The 21,964-nt window shown below is 44.1% G+C and overlaps 1 protein-coding gene across 1 annotated transcript; it reads left to right on the top strand.

Moving 5' to 3' along the window:
* Nucleotides 1-16,570: 16,570 nt before the first annotated feature.
* On the top strand, nt 16,571-20,501 carry LOC131282742 (cytokine-like nuclear factor N-PAC). The gene is made up of 11 exons (XM_058312277.1): nt 16,571-16,669; nt 16,771-16,903; nt 16,979-17,246; nt 17,549-17,674; nt 17,741-17,867; nt 17,938-18,198; nt 18,356-18,853; nt 18,977-19,117; nt 19,193-19,406; nt 19,491-19,580; nt 19,645-20,501. The coding sequence occupies exons 3-11, from the start codon at nt 17,209-17,211 to the stop codon at nt 19,842-19,844; spliced, it is 1,695 nt and encodes a 564-aa protein (XP_058168260.1). The 5' UTR covers nt 16,571-16,669; nt 16,771-16,903; nt 16,979-17,208; the 3' UTR covers nt 19,845-20,501.
* Nucleotides 20,502-21,964: the final 1,463 nt, after the last annotated feature.

Consider the following 21,964-nt stretch of genomic DNA (forward strand, 5'->3'; position numbering starts at 1 on the left):
GTCAAAGTCAACGTTTTTGCGCGCTCCACGCACGCCAGGTGAAACAACCTCCAAGCGCGCCTCGTCTCGTGGCGAATGGCGGTAAATCGGTCCGCTGCACATCGAGCATTTATGATCGGGCGTGGTTTTGCGTGGAAGGCGAATGTGGCCGCGAGGTGGTTGCAATAATGAACCATATTTACTCGGAGGCTATGAATGGTAATAGCGCATGTAATGCCTATTAGAATGAAGTGAGGGGGCGGGAGTAATAAACACGTTCCGGTGGCCTTGAGTGGGAGATAAGGGCATTTTCAAATTGTAGAAAATACCTCAGATATCCACAGTTACGCAATAATGTCCATCATCTGTGGTGCGTCTTTTGTGCATGATTAAAAAATTCAAGTAGAAGAATAAAAAGTAAAAATATTCCTTTAATATTGAAGAATATTTTTAATGATAATTTAGTAAAGATTAAAGAATATGTTTTTCGCATAATTTCACCATTGTTACCAAACCCTTTTTCAGTTAAAAGAGCCCGTCGAATAAACCAAACCTATCCTTCCATCTACCTCATGACCTTGAGCCAAAACTCTTCCACAGAACACGCGGTGTCAACCCCTTGGTAAGGCGAAAAAGGTTTCCGTTGGTTCCTACGGCAAAGAAGGTGGGAGGCAATACGGACGAAACTTTGCCAGAAATTTGTCACTTTTGCTCATTTCCACTTGTTTCATTTCGAACGCTGCACGGGGCAGCGCGCGAAAAGTCCCACAGATGGGAACAGTAACGCTTAAGGGCAGAAAGTAGAAGCAGCAGTCAGCCGAAGCGGCTGGAGAAGCACGTGGACAAGTTTTGAAGGAAAGAAGAAAAGCAACAAAAGGTATCGTTTAATCCATCAGATAAGACACTTCGGCGACCGTTTGATCCATTCAACGTTAACTTTCTTGGGAATTTAATTTTCTGTGTGATTCGGTTGGGACCTTTTATAATTCCGCTTTTTTTGGTTTTTGTTTTTTTTTCCTTTGAAGGGAAGGAAGGTTTGCTCTTATTTTCCAATTTGCCTTCTTTTACAATTTAAATTATTTTGCTCCCCTGGCTGCTTGCCAGTGCTTATTTTTGTCAAGTTTTCCTGTTTGCCTTTTTTGTCTTTTTCAGTATTGTCAACGTTGAGAGCTATACCTTTTTTTCGGTACTTCTTCTAATTCGAGTCATTCTGAGGTCACTTGGTCAATGTAAAACGGTACTGCATTGGAAACAATTTGTGAAAAAGTTTTAAAAAGTAAATGTATCGCTAAGCTGCAGATATTTCTGTAATCGTCTAGTTTATTGTAAATATAACTTTTTATCCGCGCTACATATAAACTATTCAATATAAAACATTCTACTATTAAATCACATCTTTTTACTATTTCTCGTAGCATAACTCATCAAAGACTCTCTCTCTCTCTCTCTCTCTCTCTTTCTCTCTCTTGAAAAGCTCCAAACTAAAATTCCTTTTCTACGCAGCAGAACATCAAAAGGTCCATCCGTCCTACACCGCCACACATACTTTTGGTTCGCTTTCCTAGTACACGACACGGCATTCGCAAGGTGGCACCCCCCGGGCTTCCAAACTGTTCCAACGTCCGTGACCGTGATGATGTAGACGGAGAACAGATATAAAACTCCTCGAGCACACGCTGCTACACACATTTTTAAAAATTAAACAAGATAGAGAATGAGCATCAAAGGACTCCCGGGGAGAGGTGTACAACATGGAGGATCGCAAGACGGACCTCGGAGAACGGACGGATGGAAAGGCTGACTGAGAAAACAGCTTGCGAAAACTGAACCAGATGCTCATCCGACGAGAAACCATGGATGTGGATGAAAGCCAGAGCAGAGGCACGCAAAAAAAAGGCTACACCAGGACACCGCTTTTGATTTTGTGGTCGATGTTATATTCGGGACACACGAAGCACAACAGGCGGGAGCGACAAACATTTGGGCAACGGTTTCCACCGTTTTCAAGATCTTTTCTTATTTTTTCTGTGCTGGTGGAAGCACACTCCGACGGTTTCCCACGCGAATCGCCGTGGTGCCAGGAAAGTAATATTCGGGTTTACGAGTTTTACTTCATCGTTTTTTTTCCCCGTGGCAGGTTTCTCAGCGTTTATACTCGTTTATTTTCTCTCGGCACATCTGGCTGATCCTTTTTTCTCATTTTTATTTACTCTGTCGGCAAGCAACTCGTTCTAATTTCCACCGCCTTCCCCACCCGGTCCAGTGGCGCCAACTCGTGTTTTCATTTTTGTTTTCCTACGCCATACACTTTTTTGTACCTTTTGTTTGACATACTTCCGTTCGCTTTTTAATGTTTTTTCCTCCCCCTCCCCCGCCGTTCCTCCTTTCGCGCAGGCAGGATATTTCTGTTGACGGGACAATCATCAAACATATTAACCTCTGGCTTTACGGTTCCACCGGTCGCACCTTCCTGGGGAGGTCCCGGAATCGGAAAAGCCGCACTGACCACTTTCCTCAACCGGTTTGGTAGCATCTTGTTCGGTAACATTTTCGACGTACCATCGTTATCACAACGTTTGTCCTTTTGCGAGCCAAACTCCATGGCTCGACCATTATTTACCAACCTTTATTAATGGAAAACGGACCACTGGGAAGAACCGTAGCGGGGGGAGGTTCCGGTGGCGGGAAAAAAATTACACTTTGACCATTTTCCCCGATCCGGGCCCTTGGCAAGCTCCAACCGGCACAAACATGACCCTCATTTTTCCTTGGGACCGAATTTGGACATAATTGAAAATCTTTTACGGAACGATTTGGGAATTCCTTTCCTGCTGGTGGATTTCCGGTTAGGCTGGTGGTGGGAGATGGTGGTGTTGCCAACAAATTTCCGATCTCCGGTGGCCGGGAATGACGGATAATGGGGCGGATAATGGAGGATTATTATTATTATTTTTATTATTTCTCGGTTTTGGAGATGTACTTCATCTTCATCTGCGGCTAATCGAGGGTCCAGCGAGCAGAGAGCACATCCGGTTGGACGATAGGGTTGGATGTGAAATATTATTGTATCCGGTTTTTATTGGGAAAATGTGTCATCCGTTTGGCTTTCGTTTGGAAAACGAAATTAATAAAGCATTATGTAGAACAATTGAGGCTAGTTTGTTTCATAATCTCTGACATTGTTTTAAAGTAATTATTATTGCTCATATTTTTCTATTTACAATATGGAATAAAGTTGACCACAGTTTCACCTTTCATTTATATCAACCAGTTTAACCAAAAGATTGTTATGGAGGAAAATTTAGATTAGATACAGACACAAATTATTGAGCTTTAAAAGATGTTTCTATTACGGAGACTGACTCTGTGTCAATCTAGTCTACAAATAGATCGAACGCAAACCAAATCCACCAAAGCGAGTCAATAAATTTCGGCGACAAATTATCCTCAAACAACGACACCATTTTCCAACTCCCATCCAATGGGAAAAGGCCCATTTACATTAGCGCGCATTAACGTGCGGCAAGAGGAAGGTGGGTGTGTGTGTGTGCGTGCGTGTATATTCCAGCCCGTGGGAAAAATTATTAGCACAACTAAATAAACAGCCATTTTAAGCCTTGGCGATGGCGGTTATTAATTTAACGATAATTAGGCCATCAAGCGGAAGCGACCGAGCGCGCGCGCTCGGGAAAAACCGGTTGCGTGCGAACGGATCGTTTGGCGAAAATCGACCAAATCAAGCTGAAAATCCTTTTCAAGCACCAAAACCACACACACACACACACTATAGCACAGGCCGTCTGCCGGGTGCTCAGGAAACACCGAGCGCATGGTACCGGCGGATTAAAAGGACGAAACTTTATCGAATACGGTTCGCTAATCCAACCGAAAAGGAGGGAAGCGAACGATTCTGGCGGTGTTTTCCCACGCGCCGTGCCGGTGGTACCGAAAGTGTTTGTATTCTTTCCGAGCAACTAAGCGGAAGAAAGATATAAGTTTCCTCTCCCCCTCTCTCTTTCTCTTTCTTGTTAAGGCGTGTGGAAAATTGGCAGTGAAAGTTTGCGAGAAAAAACCGGTTTTGAACACACTCTCTTCGGAAACGCTTGTCTCGTAAACTAATCGTTAATCCTAAATTGAGCAACTTTTCACCGGCCGCAAAGGAAATCGCCGTCCCGCCCGGTGGCGGCGTCCATCGCCAGGGCAGTTGGAAAAATGGACTGCAGTCTGGCGCGGAAAATAAAACCCCTTAACCAGCACGTGCGCGCCACTAGGAAAATACGGTAATTGATTCTCGTTTACGTTTTACCACCGGCAGCGTGGCCAAAAAAGCGTTCCTCCATACATGTGTGTGTGTGTGTGTGTATGTGTGTGTGAGTGTGTGGAAAACCTTGGTTCCCAAGAAGGCCCGACGGAAAACCAATCATAATCCACTATTCCTTCCCGTCGCCTCTATGTCGGCCACTTTCCAGCCGGTAAACAACCCCCCCTCCCCCACGGGCCGCCCGCAAAAGTGGTGAAGAAAACTCCGACCGACTTCTTGAGAGAGTGTGTTGACTTTCCACATCAGCACTTGTGTCGCACGGGGGGGGACCTGGGGACGGCGCCAAGCGACAAATACACTCTCGTAAGGACTTTTTGTGACAAATCGATTGCCCGAATTGTCGACATCTGTACCCGTGTGACGTCCCGTGTGTTCCTTCCGGCTCGTTCCAGTATCCTTTCCAGGCTTCCTTGTTTTGTCAAGCGATTTTCTTCCGCCCCACGGAATGGAACGGTTTTCTCCGGGAATTCTGCGAATGGGAGGTTGGATGATTCGATAAGGAAGAAGCGCGAACGAAAAAGGGGCCGTCCGGGGGGGTTGCAGGGCGGCATATGGAGTGGAACTTTATTTCTGTTCATATTTCAACACAATCTGGTTCGATGTTTACCGTATGGATTAGCATCATTGCCCAAACAGCCGTCGATAAACGGTAACGGGCGTATGAGCCTGTTACTGCTCTTCGTGGGGCGAAAAAGTTGGGCCACGGGGAGGGGGGAAGGGTTGGGGTGACGGGGGCTCTCGGTTGAACGGAGAAGTGGCACTTGGCATTTGCTTGTGTTTCCGTTTCTTTCCCAGTTTCATTTTTTTTTCTTTCCTCGATCCCATCCGTGAGTATGTTTTTCTGCCTCGCGCATCCTTCGACGATCGAGAGGATCGACGATGGGTGGGCCTCGCATAAATGTTGCTTCGTAAACAACTTCGAACCAGCGGGCTGGGGGATGCGAAACTTTGGAGTCGATTTGTCGTCACCGGAATGGAGGCAAAAACCGTTGATAGGGGAGGTGTGTGAGTGTGTGTGTGTGTTGGGGCACCAGAATGGCAAAATAAAATACACTTCAACCAGAATGCGTACGTTTGGGAGGTAGAATAAAAAAGGTCGTGGGGCAAAGCAAGAAACCAACGTCAGTTACATCTTTTTACGACCCAATGCCGTACGGTGAGAAGTGTTGGCCATGGCCAAGAAATTGCTGAAGAAAACGAAAATGATTCAGGAGAGTGATACAAAGCACGATGAGGCATATGGTAGAACCGACCGGATATTCTATCGTAAGTCTATCGTAATGATGTTCTAGAACGCATAAGCAACGTTTTTTTCATGTAACTTTTTTTCGTACAAAATAGATTCTTTTCAAAATTTCTCTAAAAATTTAAATTGGTTTCGGAAATAGTGAAATTAAAGGAAACATCTAAAAATAAAGAGAAGCAATCATTGACTCTGAGCCAAACACTAGAACTCCCTAATTAAATTATCTAAATTATTTTTTGTTTCCAAAAGATGCCAAAACAACATTATCACTATCAACTTCTCATTAAACTCAAGTTTTTTATGACCATATTTTTTGAAGATGATTTTTTGAGTTATTACCAACAAATGTAATCAACTTTCTTTCCAACACCTAACAAAGTTTTCATTTCGTTGCCATGTTTTTGATCACATAATCCTATACGATATACCCATAATTATTTTTTTGCATGTTATGGAATGCACAGTTATGTGGACACTTTTAAGATCTTAGTTTTTGGAGATATGAAAATGGAAAGCTGATTTTTCACAAGATCAAGCCACCATGCACGTAAGCACCATAATGTAACAATAGTTTTCTAAGCAGAATAAACTGTCTCGTATTGGCTAGCACGCAGCCGTAACCTTAATACTATAGAACATCTTCAAGGAATACTAGCCATCGTTTCTTACACAGAAAAAGCAATTTGAAGAGGCTTGAGAGTTCCTAGCGATCATCAGAAAAGAATGGAGTGAGATATCCTAAGTCATGTTGCAAAAGCTGGGGAAAATCTTCGTCTATAGGTATTTCCTGTCATTATTACACTAATTTTTTTTTATTAAAAAAAGGACACTGCACCAAAAATTGATAAAATGTTAAATATACCTGGCAAAATAGTTTATCAAAAATACAAAACGTCTTTCATAAATAGAAAGTTTAGAGTTTAAAAAAAACTGTATTTAAATTGCAAAATTCAGCTTACAACCCACACATGCGTTTTATAATGCCTCACTTGCCCTTGCTTTTAATGTTTTAAAATCAATTATTTCTTCAGAATAATATAGTTTTTCTAAATAGGTGTTGAATCATCTATAAACTATGGAAAAAACATTTTTCAACGCCTCACCGAAGGGCAACTGAGGTAGTTTAAATCACGAACTTCAAATAAAAAACTTTTCTAAACTTTATAAATAACGGTGCATAACGTGGATCACCGTAAAGTTTGAAACCCAACCAAAAGAATGGGCTATAATTTTCAATACTCACAACTATTTTACATACCGTTTGCATCCCTGCTTATCCCTGCTTGTCACGGTTTATGGTCCTACGCTTCAGCAGGTGGGAAAACAAACAAACACTCAGCCATGCTTTTTTTTTAAAGTGGCTCCAGTTTTGCCATCCGCCAGCAATGCTCTCTCAAACCGTCCATTCCTTCGCCGAAATGCAGCCAGCGGAACGTGAATTTGTTTTTCTCTGCCAGACAAACCGCTAGCAACCCTGTGGACGTGCTTAATTCCGGTACACCCTGGACGCTTGGGGGTGAGATTTGGTGGTTTTATTCATCCACAGCATGCAGCTGACCGACTCGTCTTGGTTTGCAAAATTTCCACCGGTGTAAAGAAAAGTACAAATCGCATTCCTCAAGACGTCCCAGCAGCAGCAGCAGCAGCATGGTAACTCAGCAAACCCAAGGGTAACGGAACAAAAATACGATCCAACCGTTTGCCCGAAACCTGAAACGGCGATGCTATAAGTTTCGGTTTCCCTCCAGAGGGGCACGAAATAAAAATGGTTTGAGATGGAAAGCAAAACAAAACAAACATCACCACCATAAATGGCTCAACTTTCGATGGCAGCTCAATCGTTCGTGAGCGGGGACGGGAAGAGAAAGGGAAGTCCCCCAAGTGCGGGGCAAGATGTAAACCAATTTTCATAATCGTAAATACGAATAAACTCTAAATCCCGAAATTGTAATATAAAAACGAAGAAGTTATCACATTTTATCCGTGTCGCTCGTTTCCACCGGCACACCACCACATCACTTCTCCCCACCGAAGGAAGGCATTACGTTTTGGTGCGGAATGGTTGTTTGAAATGTTACAACGTTTCGAATGGTCCATGGCAACAGTTCCAGTCGGTAGCAAAAAGAAACTTTGCAGAGAAGCATTCTTTTTTTTGTTCGATTCTTGATCGTGAAATAAAAATCGAGACCTTTGCGTGTGCGTATTTTCCTTCGCTTTCGTTTATTTACACCAGTGCATTTCCCACCCCGGAAAAAGGGTTAGAATTTGTAGTCGCAAGAAAATGCACACCGTGGTAGGGAAAAGCAAGTGTCTGTAAGAGAGAGAGAGATGAAGGAAAGGGTTGAAATTGTATTACACAAAAAAAGCAGACTGTGTGTCTTAAGTTAGATAAAAAGCAGCCTGCCTTCCGCCAACGCGGACGGAGGAAAAACGATGGACAAACGGTGGCCCAAACGCTGCCTTGGTTGGTTGCTCGTTTTTTCCCACACATTTATTTATATAGTTTTATTCCAGTCCCTCGAAGCCGACGAAGCGGACGTTGCAGCACGCGAACCGAAAAGGATAAAACCGGTCGACCAGCGCGGGGGTTTTCGCTCGGTTCGCTTATCGATACCGATCGGGTAATCCTTGTTCCAATTTGACGTTACGAAACGAAACCAATCCCAAATTGCAATATGGTAGCGTCTAGGCGGGGCTGTGTGCCGATGTGAGGACCGGGGCGACGAGTGGCTTTTCACACAATATCGTTATTTCTCCAACCAGTCCAAGACTGCGGCCCTTTGCGGCCGGTTTACTTTGGCCGGAGGAAAAACAACATATGTTGGCACCGGAAAATGGGCGAACGGGAGACGGGAGATAGCAACAAGGAATCGGTTCCGATCACCCGACCACCAACGCTTGAAAGGGATGACAAACGGACGGAGTAGATTTTTCATTGTGTAACGCCACCGTGAGCCATCGGGATGGATTGGGAAGAGGATGCGGATGGCAAGCGGATGAAAAACAAGGCCAACGATTGCTGATAGTTTTGTCGCGACATACGACTGTCGTCGGGATGCAGTCCTTTTCCCTTGCCCTTCTGCCTTTTTTTTTTATTCGAGAAGGCAATATTGTACGCTTCGGTAGGTCGTCCTTGGGTCCCTTCATGGTCCTTCTGGGCGCACGCTCCACACCGAAGGGCCCACCCGGCCTTGGTTGTTGCTCCCACGAGCCTCCACCAGTTTGATATCAATTGACTTTTCCTGCCAATATGTATAAAAGCAGACCGAAAAGGTACAAGCTCCATGCGGGGGGGGAAAAAAACAACAAGTTTGTGATATGTGCTTTTCTTTACATCCATTTCCACGCCCTCGAACGCCTCCGCTTTCCCCCTTTACCATGCGATCGCATTTCATAACATTCGAGCCCACCATTCTTTCGAATTCGTGTCAAACCAAAACCCTAACAAATCCGAGCTTCTCTCTGCGCTAAAAACTTTCCCTCGTTTCATTCGAAATCTCACCAGTTTTGTCATCGAACGACTGCCTTCGATTGAACTGCTCCTACCGCTGCTGCTGAATCGTATCAGTGAAAGTGATTCCAATAATCGTTGATCGAAGGATCGAAACAAATCCTTTACCGGGGAACCCGCTAGGCAGTGGTTCGCTAGCTTTTAACATTTCTGTCACCGAAACAAGATTGTAGCCGAACCAAACGAAAAGGTTCTAATCATCTTAACATTCGACAGTGTGCTTTCGGTTGGCATGTCGATGCTATGACGAAGATGATGATGATTGGGGATCGATCGTAAAAAGTCACTACATTATGGTACGCACACGAATGTGGCGTGTAACGGATGGTTTGAAATTGATATTTCACTCGTTTTAGCAAATGCTAGTTCGTACCGGGCTCGTTTAGATCCTTTGTTATCCTTTGCGAATGGAAAAGGGTTGAATACATTTATTTAAAAAAATGCGCATTGTTCGCTTGTTATGAAACAGATAAATGCGCACTGAGTTCTCTATTCTCATTAAGGATCATTCTTTTAAAACCTAAATCCTTTGGTAAAGCTCTCGCTTATGCGCTGGACAAAACTTCCCTTCAGCTGAAACGTGCGCTTGAAAGAAGCGACACCAACAACTACAACAATAACAACAACAACGCAAAAACACTACATAATCCATGCCGCTGATCTGATCGAGTACCATTAAGCCGTCCGAACGAACGGCGCCCACTGCCAACGTTGGCTGGTGCTGTTAATTCAGTATTAAAAGATTAAAATTAAATCCTTCCCAACACACCCACCACAAACAGTCTGCCCCGCCCGAAACACCACTTCAAAGTCATCCCCAACCGAAGCGGCACCGGATCAGCTACTGAGATGTAGGCCTGACAAACTGGACAGACAAACAAATTGAACAAAACGTGTAATCCAGCTCGTCAACAGTGCGCCCCAATTGACAGAAGCGCCCGAAGCTCGCCGGCAGGGTGACTACTTGTCCGCCGTTAGTTCCGGAGGGGATCCTGCCAGAGCAGAGGTTTGGTTGGTGGAGGAACGCTAAGGAGAAAAAAAAGAAGACGACCATCCAGTTCGAAATCAACGACCGGCTGTTGCTGCTCCTACGTTCCACCGTGCGGCGCACATAATCTCTTAAGGCACCCTACGCAAATCGATACCGATGCCGCTCCCCCAGGGATTCGGAAGGAAGACTGCAGCCAAATCTCCGGCAGGGCTGCTAATAATAAACAACTCCTTGTTAATCTACGGCACGTAATTACCTCAATAAATCATCCCCGAAGCTGATTAAACTCGTCTCACACTTGGAGGGTGAGGGGTGCGACGATGGGGACGACGCAGCGAGGGTAGAAGAAGGAAAAAAGCGATAGTCTCTGAAGGAGTCTCCTCAACCCAGTCAGCCTCCAACCTTCGTCAGCCGGATCGCAGCTCCTAATGCTAACGTTGTTACGCTAATCAAAGACTCCCGGTGATGCTGGGGAACTGGAGGGAGGTGGAATATAGGACAGCCCTTGGGGTGGCCGAGTCCAGCATCCTCCCTCACTCCTCGGTCCCCTCCAATACCGTTACCGATTACTCTGCTGATGGATGAACCGATGGATAAAGACGAATGTCCCAACGGGCGCCTCTATCAGATGGTGCCGCATGAACGCGCACCGGAACGATTTACTTTACTTCCCTGGCCAAACTCCCCCGCCCCCTCTCCTGCGGGTCGGACGGACGCTCGGATAAATGGTGGTAATTGTTTTAATTTTGATTGAATCATCTTCCCGACGCCCCGGCAGAGGAGATTAAGTCGAGGGCCGGTCGCGCGCTTCGATGCACTTCACTGTAAGAATGCGAAGAATCTTCAACTACGCTCTTCCGCCGTTGGACTCTGTGAAGTGTTAATTCTATTCAACTCGACCACGGTGCGCGGCGGCTTGAGGGGAGAAAACTCCAAAGGCAGCCAACTTCAAGTGGTCGATGACGGAACGATAGCTTTCCGGCAGAATCTTTGGCGGAACGCGATGAAGTATGCAGTGTAAGCGATAAGCGTCTAACGCGGCTCGATAACACTCTTTCAGGAAAGCGACGGATAAAACTTGCCTTACCATAAAGTGTAAATTCTGAGCTTGCTTGCTTCTACCACGAATAAATATCGTTTAAAATCAACATTATCAATTTTTCCGGAATTTATTTGCATCAAACCCCTCTCGGCGTTAAACATCCGCCCCGGATTAGGCCATAAAATGTTGGGAATGTCAGCAGGAACCTAATTAGCGACAGGATTTAGATGAATCCCTCCATCAACGCTCGATAATTCAGTTTAAACACGTTTAGAGGATTAGCCAATTTTTTAAACCTATGTTGCAGCTCGAATGTGTTTGGACATTAATGGTAAACACATGTTTTGCCACCGCCATCAGCAGATAATAAACACCTGGCCTAATGATTTTTCCTACAACTAGCTGCAATTGTCCTTTTTTGCCCGAATTTTAATTAATTGTTTCAGCAAATCAAACTTCTCGCTGCGATGGGGTGAATAGAGCTTATTTACTCACCTCTTCCTGGAATGAAAGAGGAATCCAGTTTGGTTCGTTTGTACGCACTCAGTCGACGTGTGTAATTTAACTTTCTGCACTATCAAAAAGTTCATTTTGCATACTTTAACTGCATCATGATGAGTGAATGATACTTTCTATATCAAACTGCTGGTAAAAGCAATTTATGAATGTGGAAAGCCCTCGAACACACTTGAAAGCATCCTATGAGATATGATACATCTAATTGATATTTTACCTTTTTCCTTTGTAAAAGTTGAGTTGCAGTTTTCCACGATTTTTTTCATAATTAAGGCTTATTTATGCAAGGTTCGACAATGCCTTGCACAACATTTTTATGACAGAAAATTATTTCAAATTTGACGGTTGATTCCTTGTTGTCCGGTGAATTCCTGATAATGTGTCAGTCAAATGGTTTAAAGAGACAAAAACCATTGATAGCAAAAATCACAATAAAAAAAACATGAAGCCTTCAACACAGCGCCCGCAACTCGCTAACAACATTATCAGCTGAACGATTGGGTGTGAATGTTGAATAAATTAAAGGCTAAACTACCCCCATCCCGTATCATTTGGTTACACAACAAACGCGCGAAATGTGCTCGCTAATGGGAAGGGAAAACATTTGTTTGAATGTGTACAAAAACTATTCGCCTAACAACTTACAGGGTCGGGAGGGGGGGGGGGGGGACAATCTCCGGTCTCCCCCACCGTATAATGTAGCCTGCGTGGGTGCAGCATAAAATTCAATCACTGTTTTTATTGCGGTACAAACGCACTATTACGAGGTACGTTATCGTTGAAAATAGGAAAAACTGAAACCCCACCCGCGGGTTTCGGGTTTAAGCGTTGGCGGAACTATAGCTTTTGATTAATCAACAATTCATAAACGAGACATCGAGGCGAATCAAATCCAAACTCGATCAACTGTCGACCCTGTGAACAATTTGGACGTTTCTTTTTTATCGTCCATTTTGAAATTATATTTCACGCGTTGTTAAGCTTCATTAATATTTCATAAACAAAAACTAAAAAAAAAAGATATGCGACGAAGCGTTGCTGAATATTTGAATATCTCTTTCATCCACATTTCATAGCAAATCGGGTTTCACAAATAGCCCACTTGATGACGCACCGTTTTTCTTTTTGACAGATGGGGCATATTAATTGGAGTTGGTTAATCTTCTCCCATCATGGTCCATCGATCTTTATTCGATCATCCCGTTTCAAACGGTATGTAATGCAGCGTGTTAAGCCTATTTATCTCAGGCAGAAACAAATAAAAATATTTTAAATATCATAAAAAGTAACCAAATGAAGACAGAAGGTAATAAATGTCGTTTGCAGAGAAGACCGAAACCTAGCATAACTAAATTCAGAGCTAGGAATCCGGCACGGTTCAAGGCGAAACTTAATTTAATAAATCAAATTGAATTATAGACTCACCATGCAATGCATAGCTGTGGATATGGAAGGTTCTAGCAAATGTTTCTTTTCCTGAACAATCCTAAGCAAATCCATACTTCATAGACCAACAACCGACCAGCATCTTCATCAGCAGTTGACGTTCAGGAACGGATTCAAAATCTTACACTTTCCCTCCCAGTTCACACATTCCTTCCGATGCTCACCCAAAGTGTAGCAAAAGAAGTCATAAAATCATTTATCAAAACAGCACAACAACCCATTTCCCCTGGAGATTCTATTGTTTCATGCTTCTATCGTTTTTTCTCATCTCTCTGTCTGCAAGATCTACGGTTGAGCGCACAAAGCACAAGCCCATCCGGTCGGTGCTTGAGTGAGGCGCTCTACAAAACCCCCGATTGAGGATAAACGTTCTGCGAGCGAAGCAAAATGGGCCTCCATTTGTGAGGCCGGTAGCAAAAACGTTAATTCATAAATATACACTATCACCCAGCGAACCACCCCGACCCCAAGCTTCCGTTATCCTTTAAAATGTTTCACCCCTCGACCCCGGTCAGCAGGCCCAGACACTCAGTGAACGAGTCTCAATAGCTCCTCTTAGACCCTACTCAAAACTTTCGCCAGTATCAGTGACAAATGACAAAATTCCGATGCCACAACGAGATCTGCTCCTCCCAACTGTAGATGGAAAAGTGAATGGCAATTGGCAGCGGGCGGGGAATTCGAAAGGAAAGCGGTATATTATCCGGAAGCAAAACGGAAGGATCGCTAGGGTAAAGCATTGGAACGTATTTGCAATCCTGATGTGACGGTATGTCCGTGTCTCACGTTGGGCTGTCAATTTAGAAACCGGAAGAAGAGCCCCGTCCCACGAGGTGAGGGGGAAATTACCTAGCACCGCTATACCATGGAAACATGGCCGAGAAGGTTTGAGTCCTTGAAATCCTTTTACCTGAAGGAAGATTAAAGTGTTACTCGAGATGAGCGAAACGAAGCGTTCCGAACTGATACGCCTGTGTTCATCGCCAACCAGGAACTTTTGGTTGTAGGTGGCCGTCAATGAAGTTTGGGCCACCTACACACATGGTCTACATCAGGCCCACGCACAGCTATCGTTGCCAAAGTGTCGTCGTGATCCTTTCAATTTGTATTGATTCGTTTTGGATGAAAACAAACCACTCCTACAGATGAACGTTGCTTGGAGCTTGGATATAGGTAGAGATTGATTGGAAAAGTTGTAGCTGGAAATATCTTTAGGTTGTAATATCATAGGTGTCACCAGACTTACTTGCATTTGGGCGGGATATTCGTGGAATAATCAACAAACTGTTTTTGATTATAATAATAAACGTCTTCGGGTTTCGACTCGATCAGAATACTACAGAATAGAAATAGTAAAGTTGATATCACTTTAAAATGTTAGTAATAATTTATTCGGAAATAAGATCGTCAAATCTAACTAAGGAAAATCAAAGACTTTGACTAACCATTCACTAGGAACGTTTACTCCCACGTTTGAAATAGAATTTACTTTTTGTTGACGCGCAATGCACACTTGGGTTGGTTTTTTCTTCTTTTTTTCCTAGGAAGACTAAACAACAACCAAATGAATACCTATAACCAAGCAAGCACACTTGCAACATTTGTCTACCTTTATCATGTGGCAAACATATCGATAAGGCAAATAAAAACAAACAAAGCTTCACAACGATGATCCAAAAATATAATTTATCGAAGCATTTTTCGTTCCCCTTTGCCTTGCAGGCCACTTTTCATCCCAAATCTTTTTCGTAAATCTTCGGCACGTATGCCAGGGGTTCAATTCACTGCTCACTCATCAACATGCCCCTCCCCTGGCCGCCTGCCATGGTCTTGCGTGTTTTCCTTCCAGCGGCAGTTTTCCAAACTTTGCCTGATTTGCTCTCGTACTTTTTCTTTCGTTTTCTTCAAGCCCAAAATTCCCCACATCAGCAGACCGGGCTGAGCCCAAAAAGCTCGAAAAAACGCCCGCAAGGCGTCTATCAAACTCTCGTAAAACAATGTTCGATGTTAAATCAAATAAAAGTGGGTTTATAAATTTCCGAAAAATCATAAATACTTTCCCAAAGGAAGTACCACACCAGGCGACCTTCCTTGGCTCTTCCTCGACGTTGATTATGGTATCTTTTTCGGCGCTTTGTCTCGTGTCTGCGTCTGCTTGCTGTGGCGAAAAAACCGGTAAGGCAGCCGGTTAAATGACTCTCCGTGGCACGGGGCAATGAATGGGGACGATGGAATCTGTAGCACTTTTATTTATATGTTTCCCATCTTGTTCCTTCACAGCGCAGGACACACAAGCCGACTCATTTCGACAAACGAACCAGAGAGATGTTAGGCATGGAAAAGGGGTTTCGGTGGAGCAAAAGAAAAGAATACATTTTTAACCATCAAGAACACTTTCATATCGTACGCTTCCTTTTGGCTCAAAGAGATTCTTTGGAAGAAAATAAGCTCGGAAAAGGACAAAAGAGGTTGAGATTTGACGAATGAAAGTCGACCATAAATTTCGACGATATTTAATGCGAGAATTGTGCAAAGGAAAATGCAGCAAAAAGCTCCACCAAAAATGTACAATATTCCCTCCATAATTGATAACATCAAAGCGCTGGCAAGGAATTCTGTTGAAGGCAGTTGGCTGAACATAAGAAAGCACGAAGACATTTTAGATTCAGACGAAAGGCTGTCCATACCATTTGTATACAATCTACTAACGTGTTTAACTGTGAACAGAAAATTAATTATGCTAGAAAATGTTTCATACTGGAAGTAGAACGAATCAAAATTTGCTTATACCGAATTATTAAACGGTTATCGTTCGATTATGGCAATTTAACGATCACGACTATTCAGGAACAAACTGTAGTTTTCGGGCGTTTTTCTTTCGGACCATACTTCTGTTCTATATCATGTCGTGTTCTCGTCGTCTGCCATTTGAAGTTTTATATGCACGAATTGCATTAATTTTATTTTCCACCGCCTTCCGTGTTGGGTATGACGGTTCTTTATTCGCAATACGTTTGAATTTCACAGGCAGAATATGGCAAGAAACGGTCAATTCAAAACGGCTCTAAAAAATATGGCAAGAAACGGTCAATTCAAAACGGCTCTCTTCGTGCTGAGTGCTTACCAGCACTTCAGAAGCGCTGACTGCAAAACTGGATACGTTTGCGGAACGACTTGCACTAGTGATGAGGAAACTGAAACGATTCGAGTAAACTGAAATAAATTAAATTGTCTTTAGAGTCGTCGTTATGTGATTAAATCGACACAAATCATGGTGAGTTCATTCAAATATTTTAGGATCAAGTCAGAATCGTTTCAAATCAAGTCCCAAACAATTCGAATCTATTTCGAATCCCAAACAAATCAAATCTGATTCGAATCCCAATCGAATCAAATCTTTAGAAGTCGTAAAATGGGATTCGAATCTTTAGAATCCGTTTAGGGATCGAATCTTCGAATCTCTTCCGAGTCCCGATTCTGCCAACACTAATCACAACAACCGCCATTTTTTATTACCTCGTCGAACGATTTGCACCAGCATCTTGTCAGCGCAGTGAAAACCCAGCGTAGCGTCGGCAAGCGCAAACTAATTATCTTTCACTAGCCAGTGCCTAAAAGTGCGTCCCTGAAGGGCATAAACCATTGATTGATGTTTTATGTTCGGTAGCTTGCTGTTGCAAGAATTATTTTTATTATTATTTTTCATCCCTCATCGCAGCAAGCTTCGAATCCCGTGGTTAGCAGCAAACAGCGCGCGGTACGCACACAAGCGCGCTTACATGCTGTAGCACGGCAACGAAAGTGACGCGCGGACGGTTTTCAACAACAGCAGTGCTGCTTCTCGTTTTGTGGTATCGTATATTAGCGCCGCTTGACGGGCGCGTAGACATATTGTCGACCGGGTGCTTAATTGCTTACATTAAGAGCGCGACCAGCGGAAAACTGTGCTAGCCCTCGGTTCTCTATCGGCGGCGGCGGCAGCGGCGTCTGCTTATCGGGCAGGTTTAGTTGAGTGCGTGTGTTTGTCGTGCATCGCGAGTGCGTACGTTGTCCGTTGTCGTGTCGGTTCCTTCGCCCGCGAGCAGTGTGAACTTCAAGCGTACTGCAAGCAGCATTGGCAGCAGCAGCAGCAGCAGCAGGAGGCAACAAAACAAAAATGTCTGACAAGGGATACGCAGTAAACGATTTGGTTTGGTAAGTCTCGAGCGTACCAACGCTAACCCCGTTTTCGTGCAATGCGCTCCAACAAGCGCTACTTGGATGTGCCATTTAACACCCTGTGAAAAAATGCCAGCTAGCAAGATTAAAAGTGTCCGTCAATTGTGTGTGTTGACTGCATTTGCACTCGCTCGCGATGTCGTCCGCGAAAGAAGCGGGAGAATAGGCAACATAACCTCAAACCCGAAGGGCGCTGTTGTTTTCCTACCTTCCGCCACGGATGTTGTTTTTCTTTTTCACGACAACCTGTTTTCTCACTCGTCCTTTTCTTTTTGCAGGGCCAAAATGAAGGGTTTCTCGCCCTGGCCGGGTCGTATTTCGGTCCCACCGGCCGAGCTCCGCAGGATTCCGGTCAAAAAGAACAACCCCGTCAAATGCATATTCTTCTTCGGCAGCAACAACTAGTACGTGGAACGTTTTGTTGTGGTTTTCCTTGGGGCAAATGAAGTAATCCATTTTCTTCTGTTTAGTGCTTGGATCGAGGAAACGCAGATTAAACCGTACCAGGAGTTTAAGGACAAACTGCTAAATTCATGCAAAACTGCCCAATTCAAAGAGGCTGTGCAGCAGATAGAGGAGTTCATGGTTGATCCGGAGGTAAACAAAACCGTACCAGAGAGGTGTCCTGTGACAAAGTTAATATTCCTTTACCGTTTGACAAATGTAGAAATTCCAGCCCTTATTCGTGGGCGAAAACGAGTTGGCTAATCGTCCGGATCCGGATGTGGAGTTTAACAAGCTCCGCGAGGGTGGCACCGGAAGTGGTACCGAGGAAAGCGGTACTGAAGACACGCCCACGGTCAACAACACGACGACACCGGCCGCACTTGAGACGGTAGAAGATGGCAACGCCACGCCATTGGCAAAGAAGACCGCAAAGAAGAAAGTACGTGCCTCGTTGCCAATCAAGTTGAACGTGGATAAGGTGGTGTGTCATCGTCCTTTTTTGTATTATGATTTCGTTTTGGCACTCCATTATCTGTTCCCGTAGACGCTCCCTTGTCCTTTTGAATTATGCCTCCTAAACGAATCGAATGTGTGTTTTTCAAAGCAATATTTAACTGATCATTTTCTTTTCACAACAGACATCCGCCACGAAGGTTCGTGCGATCGGCACCAAAGCAAAGGCGTCCCCGCTCGAGGATGTTTCTGCAACGCCCACACCGAAGCGCAAGAAGAAGCTGCTGGACGATACCGGTGATCTGTCCGGGCTCGATCTGGATAGTTACGCCAGCCCGGTACGCCGCAGTGCACCGATTTCGCATCTGCTTAACCGCCCCGTGACCGTCACCCGCCCCGACACACCGGAGATCGACATGTCGACCGTCTCGGACGCGGTCACGTCACGTAACATTCAGGCGTCGCAGCTGAAGTTCGGCTTTCTGGGCCTCGGCATTATGGGGTGCGGCATCGTGAAAAATCTTATCAAATCCGGTCACTCGGTAGTGGTGTGGAACCGGACCCCCAGCAAGTGCCGTAAGTTCGAGGAGGTGGGCGCCGAGGTAGCCCCGACACCGTGCGATGTTGTGGAGATGACGGACGTTACGTACTCTTGCGTATCCGATCCGCAGGTGGCCAAGGATGTGAGTACATATTACGTCTATGTAAACCCTTAAATGATTGAATGCAAAATGAATTGGAATCAAAACAGGATTGTACGTTCGTAAGTTTAGCTAGATTTTCTATCATGCCTCCTACCTCTTTAGCTGGTGTTCGGAAACTGTGGCGTTATCCAGGCATCATTGACGAACAAAGGCTATGTTGAAATGACAGGCATCGACCCCGAATCTTCTCAGGACATCGCAGAGGCCGTCGTTCGTAAGGGAGGCCGGTATTTGGAAGCACAAGTAAGTTCCGATCACGTCAATCGTCTCAACGAACATCACTAACGTTGCCTTGGTGTTTGTGACGATTTCTAACAGATTCAAGGCTCAAAGACCCAAGCGGAGGAGGGCACACTAATCATTTTGGCGAGCGGCGATCGGTTGCTGTTCGAGGACTGCCAAAGCTGCTTCGAGGCGATCTCACGTAACTCCTTCTATCTCGGGGACGTGGGCAATGCGACCAAGATGAATCTGGTCCTGCAGATGGTTTCCGGCATCGCACTGGCCGGTATTGCCGAGGCGTTGGCTTTGGGTAGGTGCAAACACAAATCACTTTTATAAGTTTCCCACTTCCATGCTCTTATGGTTTGTGTTTTATTTCTGATTGATCATCTAGCGGATAGAGCTGGTCTTCAACAGAAGGACGTTCTCGAGGTTCTCGAGCTAACGAGCATGTCATCGGAAATGCTCCTACAGAAAGGAAAAGGTAAACGAAAACCCTTGTGTTCGCTCGTGCACGATGATTAATGTACACCTCTCGTACTCTGTAGCCATCATAAAGGGCGAGTTCCCGACGCACCATGCGTTGAAATACATGCAGAAGGACCTGAAGCTGGCGCTCGGATTGGCCGACGGGTTGGAGCAATCCTCCCCGATCACGGCCGCCTCGAACGAGGTGTTCAAGCACGCCAAGCGTCTCGGTTACGGCTCGCACGACGCCAGTGCAGTCTATGTGCGAGCACGGTTTTAACAGCGACCGCATTATGAGCAGGAACAGGAAGTAGACGACAATGACGACGGTGATGACGACACCGTCGAAGAGTTTTCAAAATTTCGCCGATAATAACGAACGATGGGAGGCGAAAACAAAACATAACTAGGAGTATCCGTATCGTCCTGATACCATCACACCATTTTGATGGCCCTTAGCGCCCCTCTCCCTCTTTTTTATCAGCATGATCATCATCATCGTTCACCATCTCGCAATGGAATGGGTTTAGCGAATGTATGTAGTATGAGAGCTTTTTGACCGCCAGCAGTAGCAAACAGGGAAGACACTTTACATTTGAGAATAAATGACGAGCGGAAGAAAAGTAGCTAAAATTTATCCAACACCACCAAGCTACTCCAATTGTGCGTAGTTTGTGGATGTGAACATATTTCTAGTGAACAGAACGACTTCCACGACTTTACATGCTGCATATCGCTCGGGAGGTCGGTAGGAGGTAGCATTTAGTTTTATTTTTGTTTTTGGGACATTTTTAGTTGTTAGATCATTTTCACTTGCTAGATTCATACACCACCACCCCGTTTAAACACCAAATAGTGCAATGTAGAATGTGCGCGGACAAAGAATAATTTTTACTTTGTTTTGGATTAAAATTGTCGTACGTCGCGATGAAACGTACTGTGTGCGATGGTATTCGGTTTTTTTTTCTTTTCATAAACTGCACTTTTACATTAACGAAGCTCTAAACATCTCTTCCCTGGATTTGAAGATAAAATAAATATGTCTATCAAGTACATTCGTTCGAGGTGTGCATTATTGAGGGGCAGATGTTGATGCATGATGATGATAAAAAAAAAATGTCGATCAAAATGAAGGGTTGCGGTTGGTGGTATCAGACGACGATAAGTAAGGTCACCCACTAGTTCTGTAGATGATGGTTAGTATCGTCGACGCCGCAATAGTAGTGAGGATTTTTATTGTTTTTCTTTTTCTCCTAAAGAGTATAATTTTCTTTTTTACATGGTTGCATGTTCAACTGATTTTTCTCCTAGATTAAGTGAAGCAAATATTCTTAGCAATAACAGAAACAATAGTAAACGCGTGTATAGCTAGCAGCCTGCACATAATGAGCTGGATTTGCGTGTAATGTTTCGAGATGCAAGTACCGAATGCCCGGGTTAGTTCACTTGTACCAAGGAAACATTACAGTGTGAGGCAGCCTTTAGCCGTTTTTACAATTTTTGATTTACCCCCTATTTTTTTATAGTCAGATTTCAGAAAGTAAGCACGAGTGAAACAAAGTGTCTGCCGTATTGATGCACATAAAGTTGTTGGTTTTTAGGTACGGCCAATTCGAAACGATTCTTATTGCGAACACATGCACTTTAATCAATTTATTTCCTTCTAACCATTCAATGAAAGCAAAAACCATCTGGTGTAAGTACAAGTGGAAACGATTACGCGAAAAGATAAATTGACTGACCTTATTTTGATAGGGAATGAAGATTTGAGCGAGAATGAAGGTAAAAAAGCTGCTTAAACAAAACCGAGATGTAACAGAATATTTTTGGCAAAAACAGACAAAAAATACTAGCCGACAACCGCTCGAGCGGGTACGTAAGCAATGAGGTCTGGTCTGTTAAAATCACTCGTAGTAAAAGCGAAACAGGGTACGCAAACGGGCCAGTAAGAACACATGTTGTATTTGGGGAGAACGATGGGTAATCACTAACAAAGATTTTACCCCTCGTGAAATGCGACGAGTATGGTATAGAAGAAATTCAAAACGTCAGTACGTACGAAACGTTAGTTTCCTTTTTCTGTCCGGTAAAAGGCCGTTGGCTACAAAACAAACAAAAAAACGAATGAATAATAAATGTTGATTTACGTATCGGTAGCCGAAGTGTGTAAAACGTTTATGACCTATCAAGTCTTCCGTAAAACTTGCAAGAAAGAAAACTGGAGAGAGAGTTATCACTGGGAATGTTTTCAAATAGCCAGCAGCACTGAAATGGTGCAGAATGATTCTACAGTCTAATAAAATTCCTCTCTCTTCACACCCTTTTGACTTGATTATTATGTTGCTCGAAAGTAGAAGCACCTATTTCCAACATAAAGAAGACATTAAATCTGCATCATGG

The sequence above is a fragment of the Anopheles ziemanni genome, chromosome 2, assembly GCF_943734765.1.
Source record: "Anopheles ziemanni chromosome 2, idAnoZiCoDA_A2_x.2, whole genome shotgun sequence".
Classification (NCBI taxonomy): Eukaryota; Metazoa; Arthropoda; class Insecta; order Diptera; family Culicidae; genus Anopheles; species Anopheles ziemanni.

Excerpts from the sequence above, each read along its gene's own strand:
- LOC131282742 (XM_058312277.1), top strand. The coding sequence starts at position 17,209 with ATGTCTGACAAGGGATACGCAGTAAACGATTTGGTTTG. Across the intron at positions 17,675-17,740 it reads TTCTTCGGCAGCAACAACTA|TGCTTGGATCGAGGAAACGC; the intron begins GTACGTGGAACG and ends TCTTCTGTTTAG. Across the intron at positions 19,118-19,192 it reads GCCGGTATTTGGAAGCACAA|ATTCAAGGCTCAAAGACCCA; the intron begins GTAAGTTCCGAT and ends GATTTCTAACAG.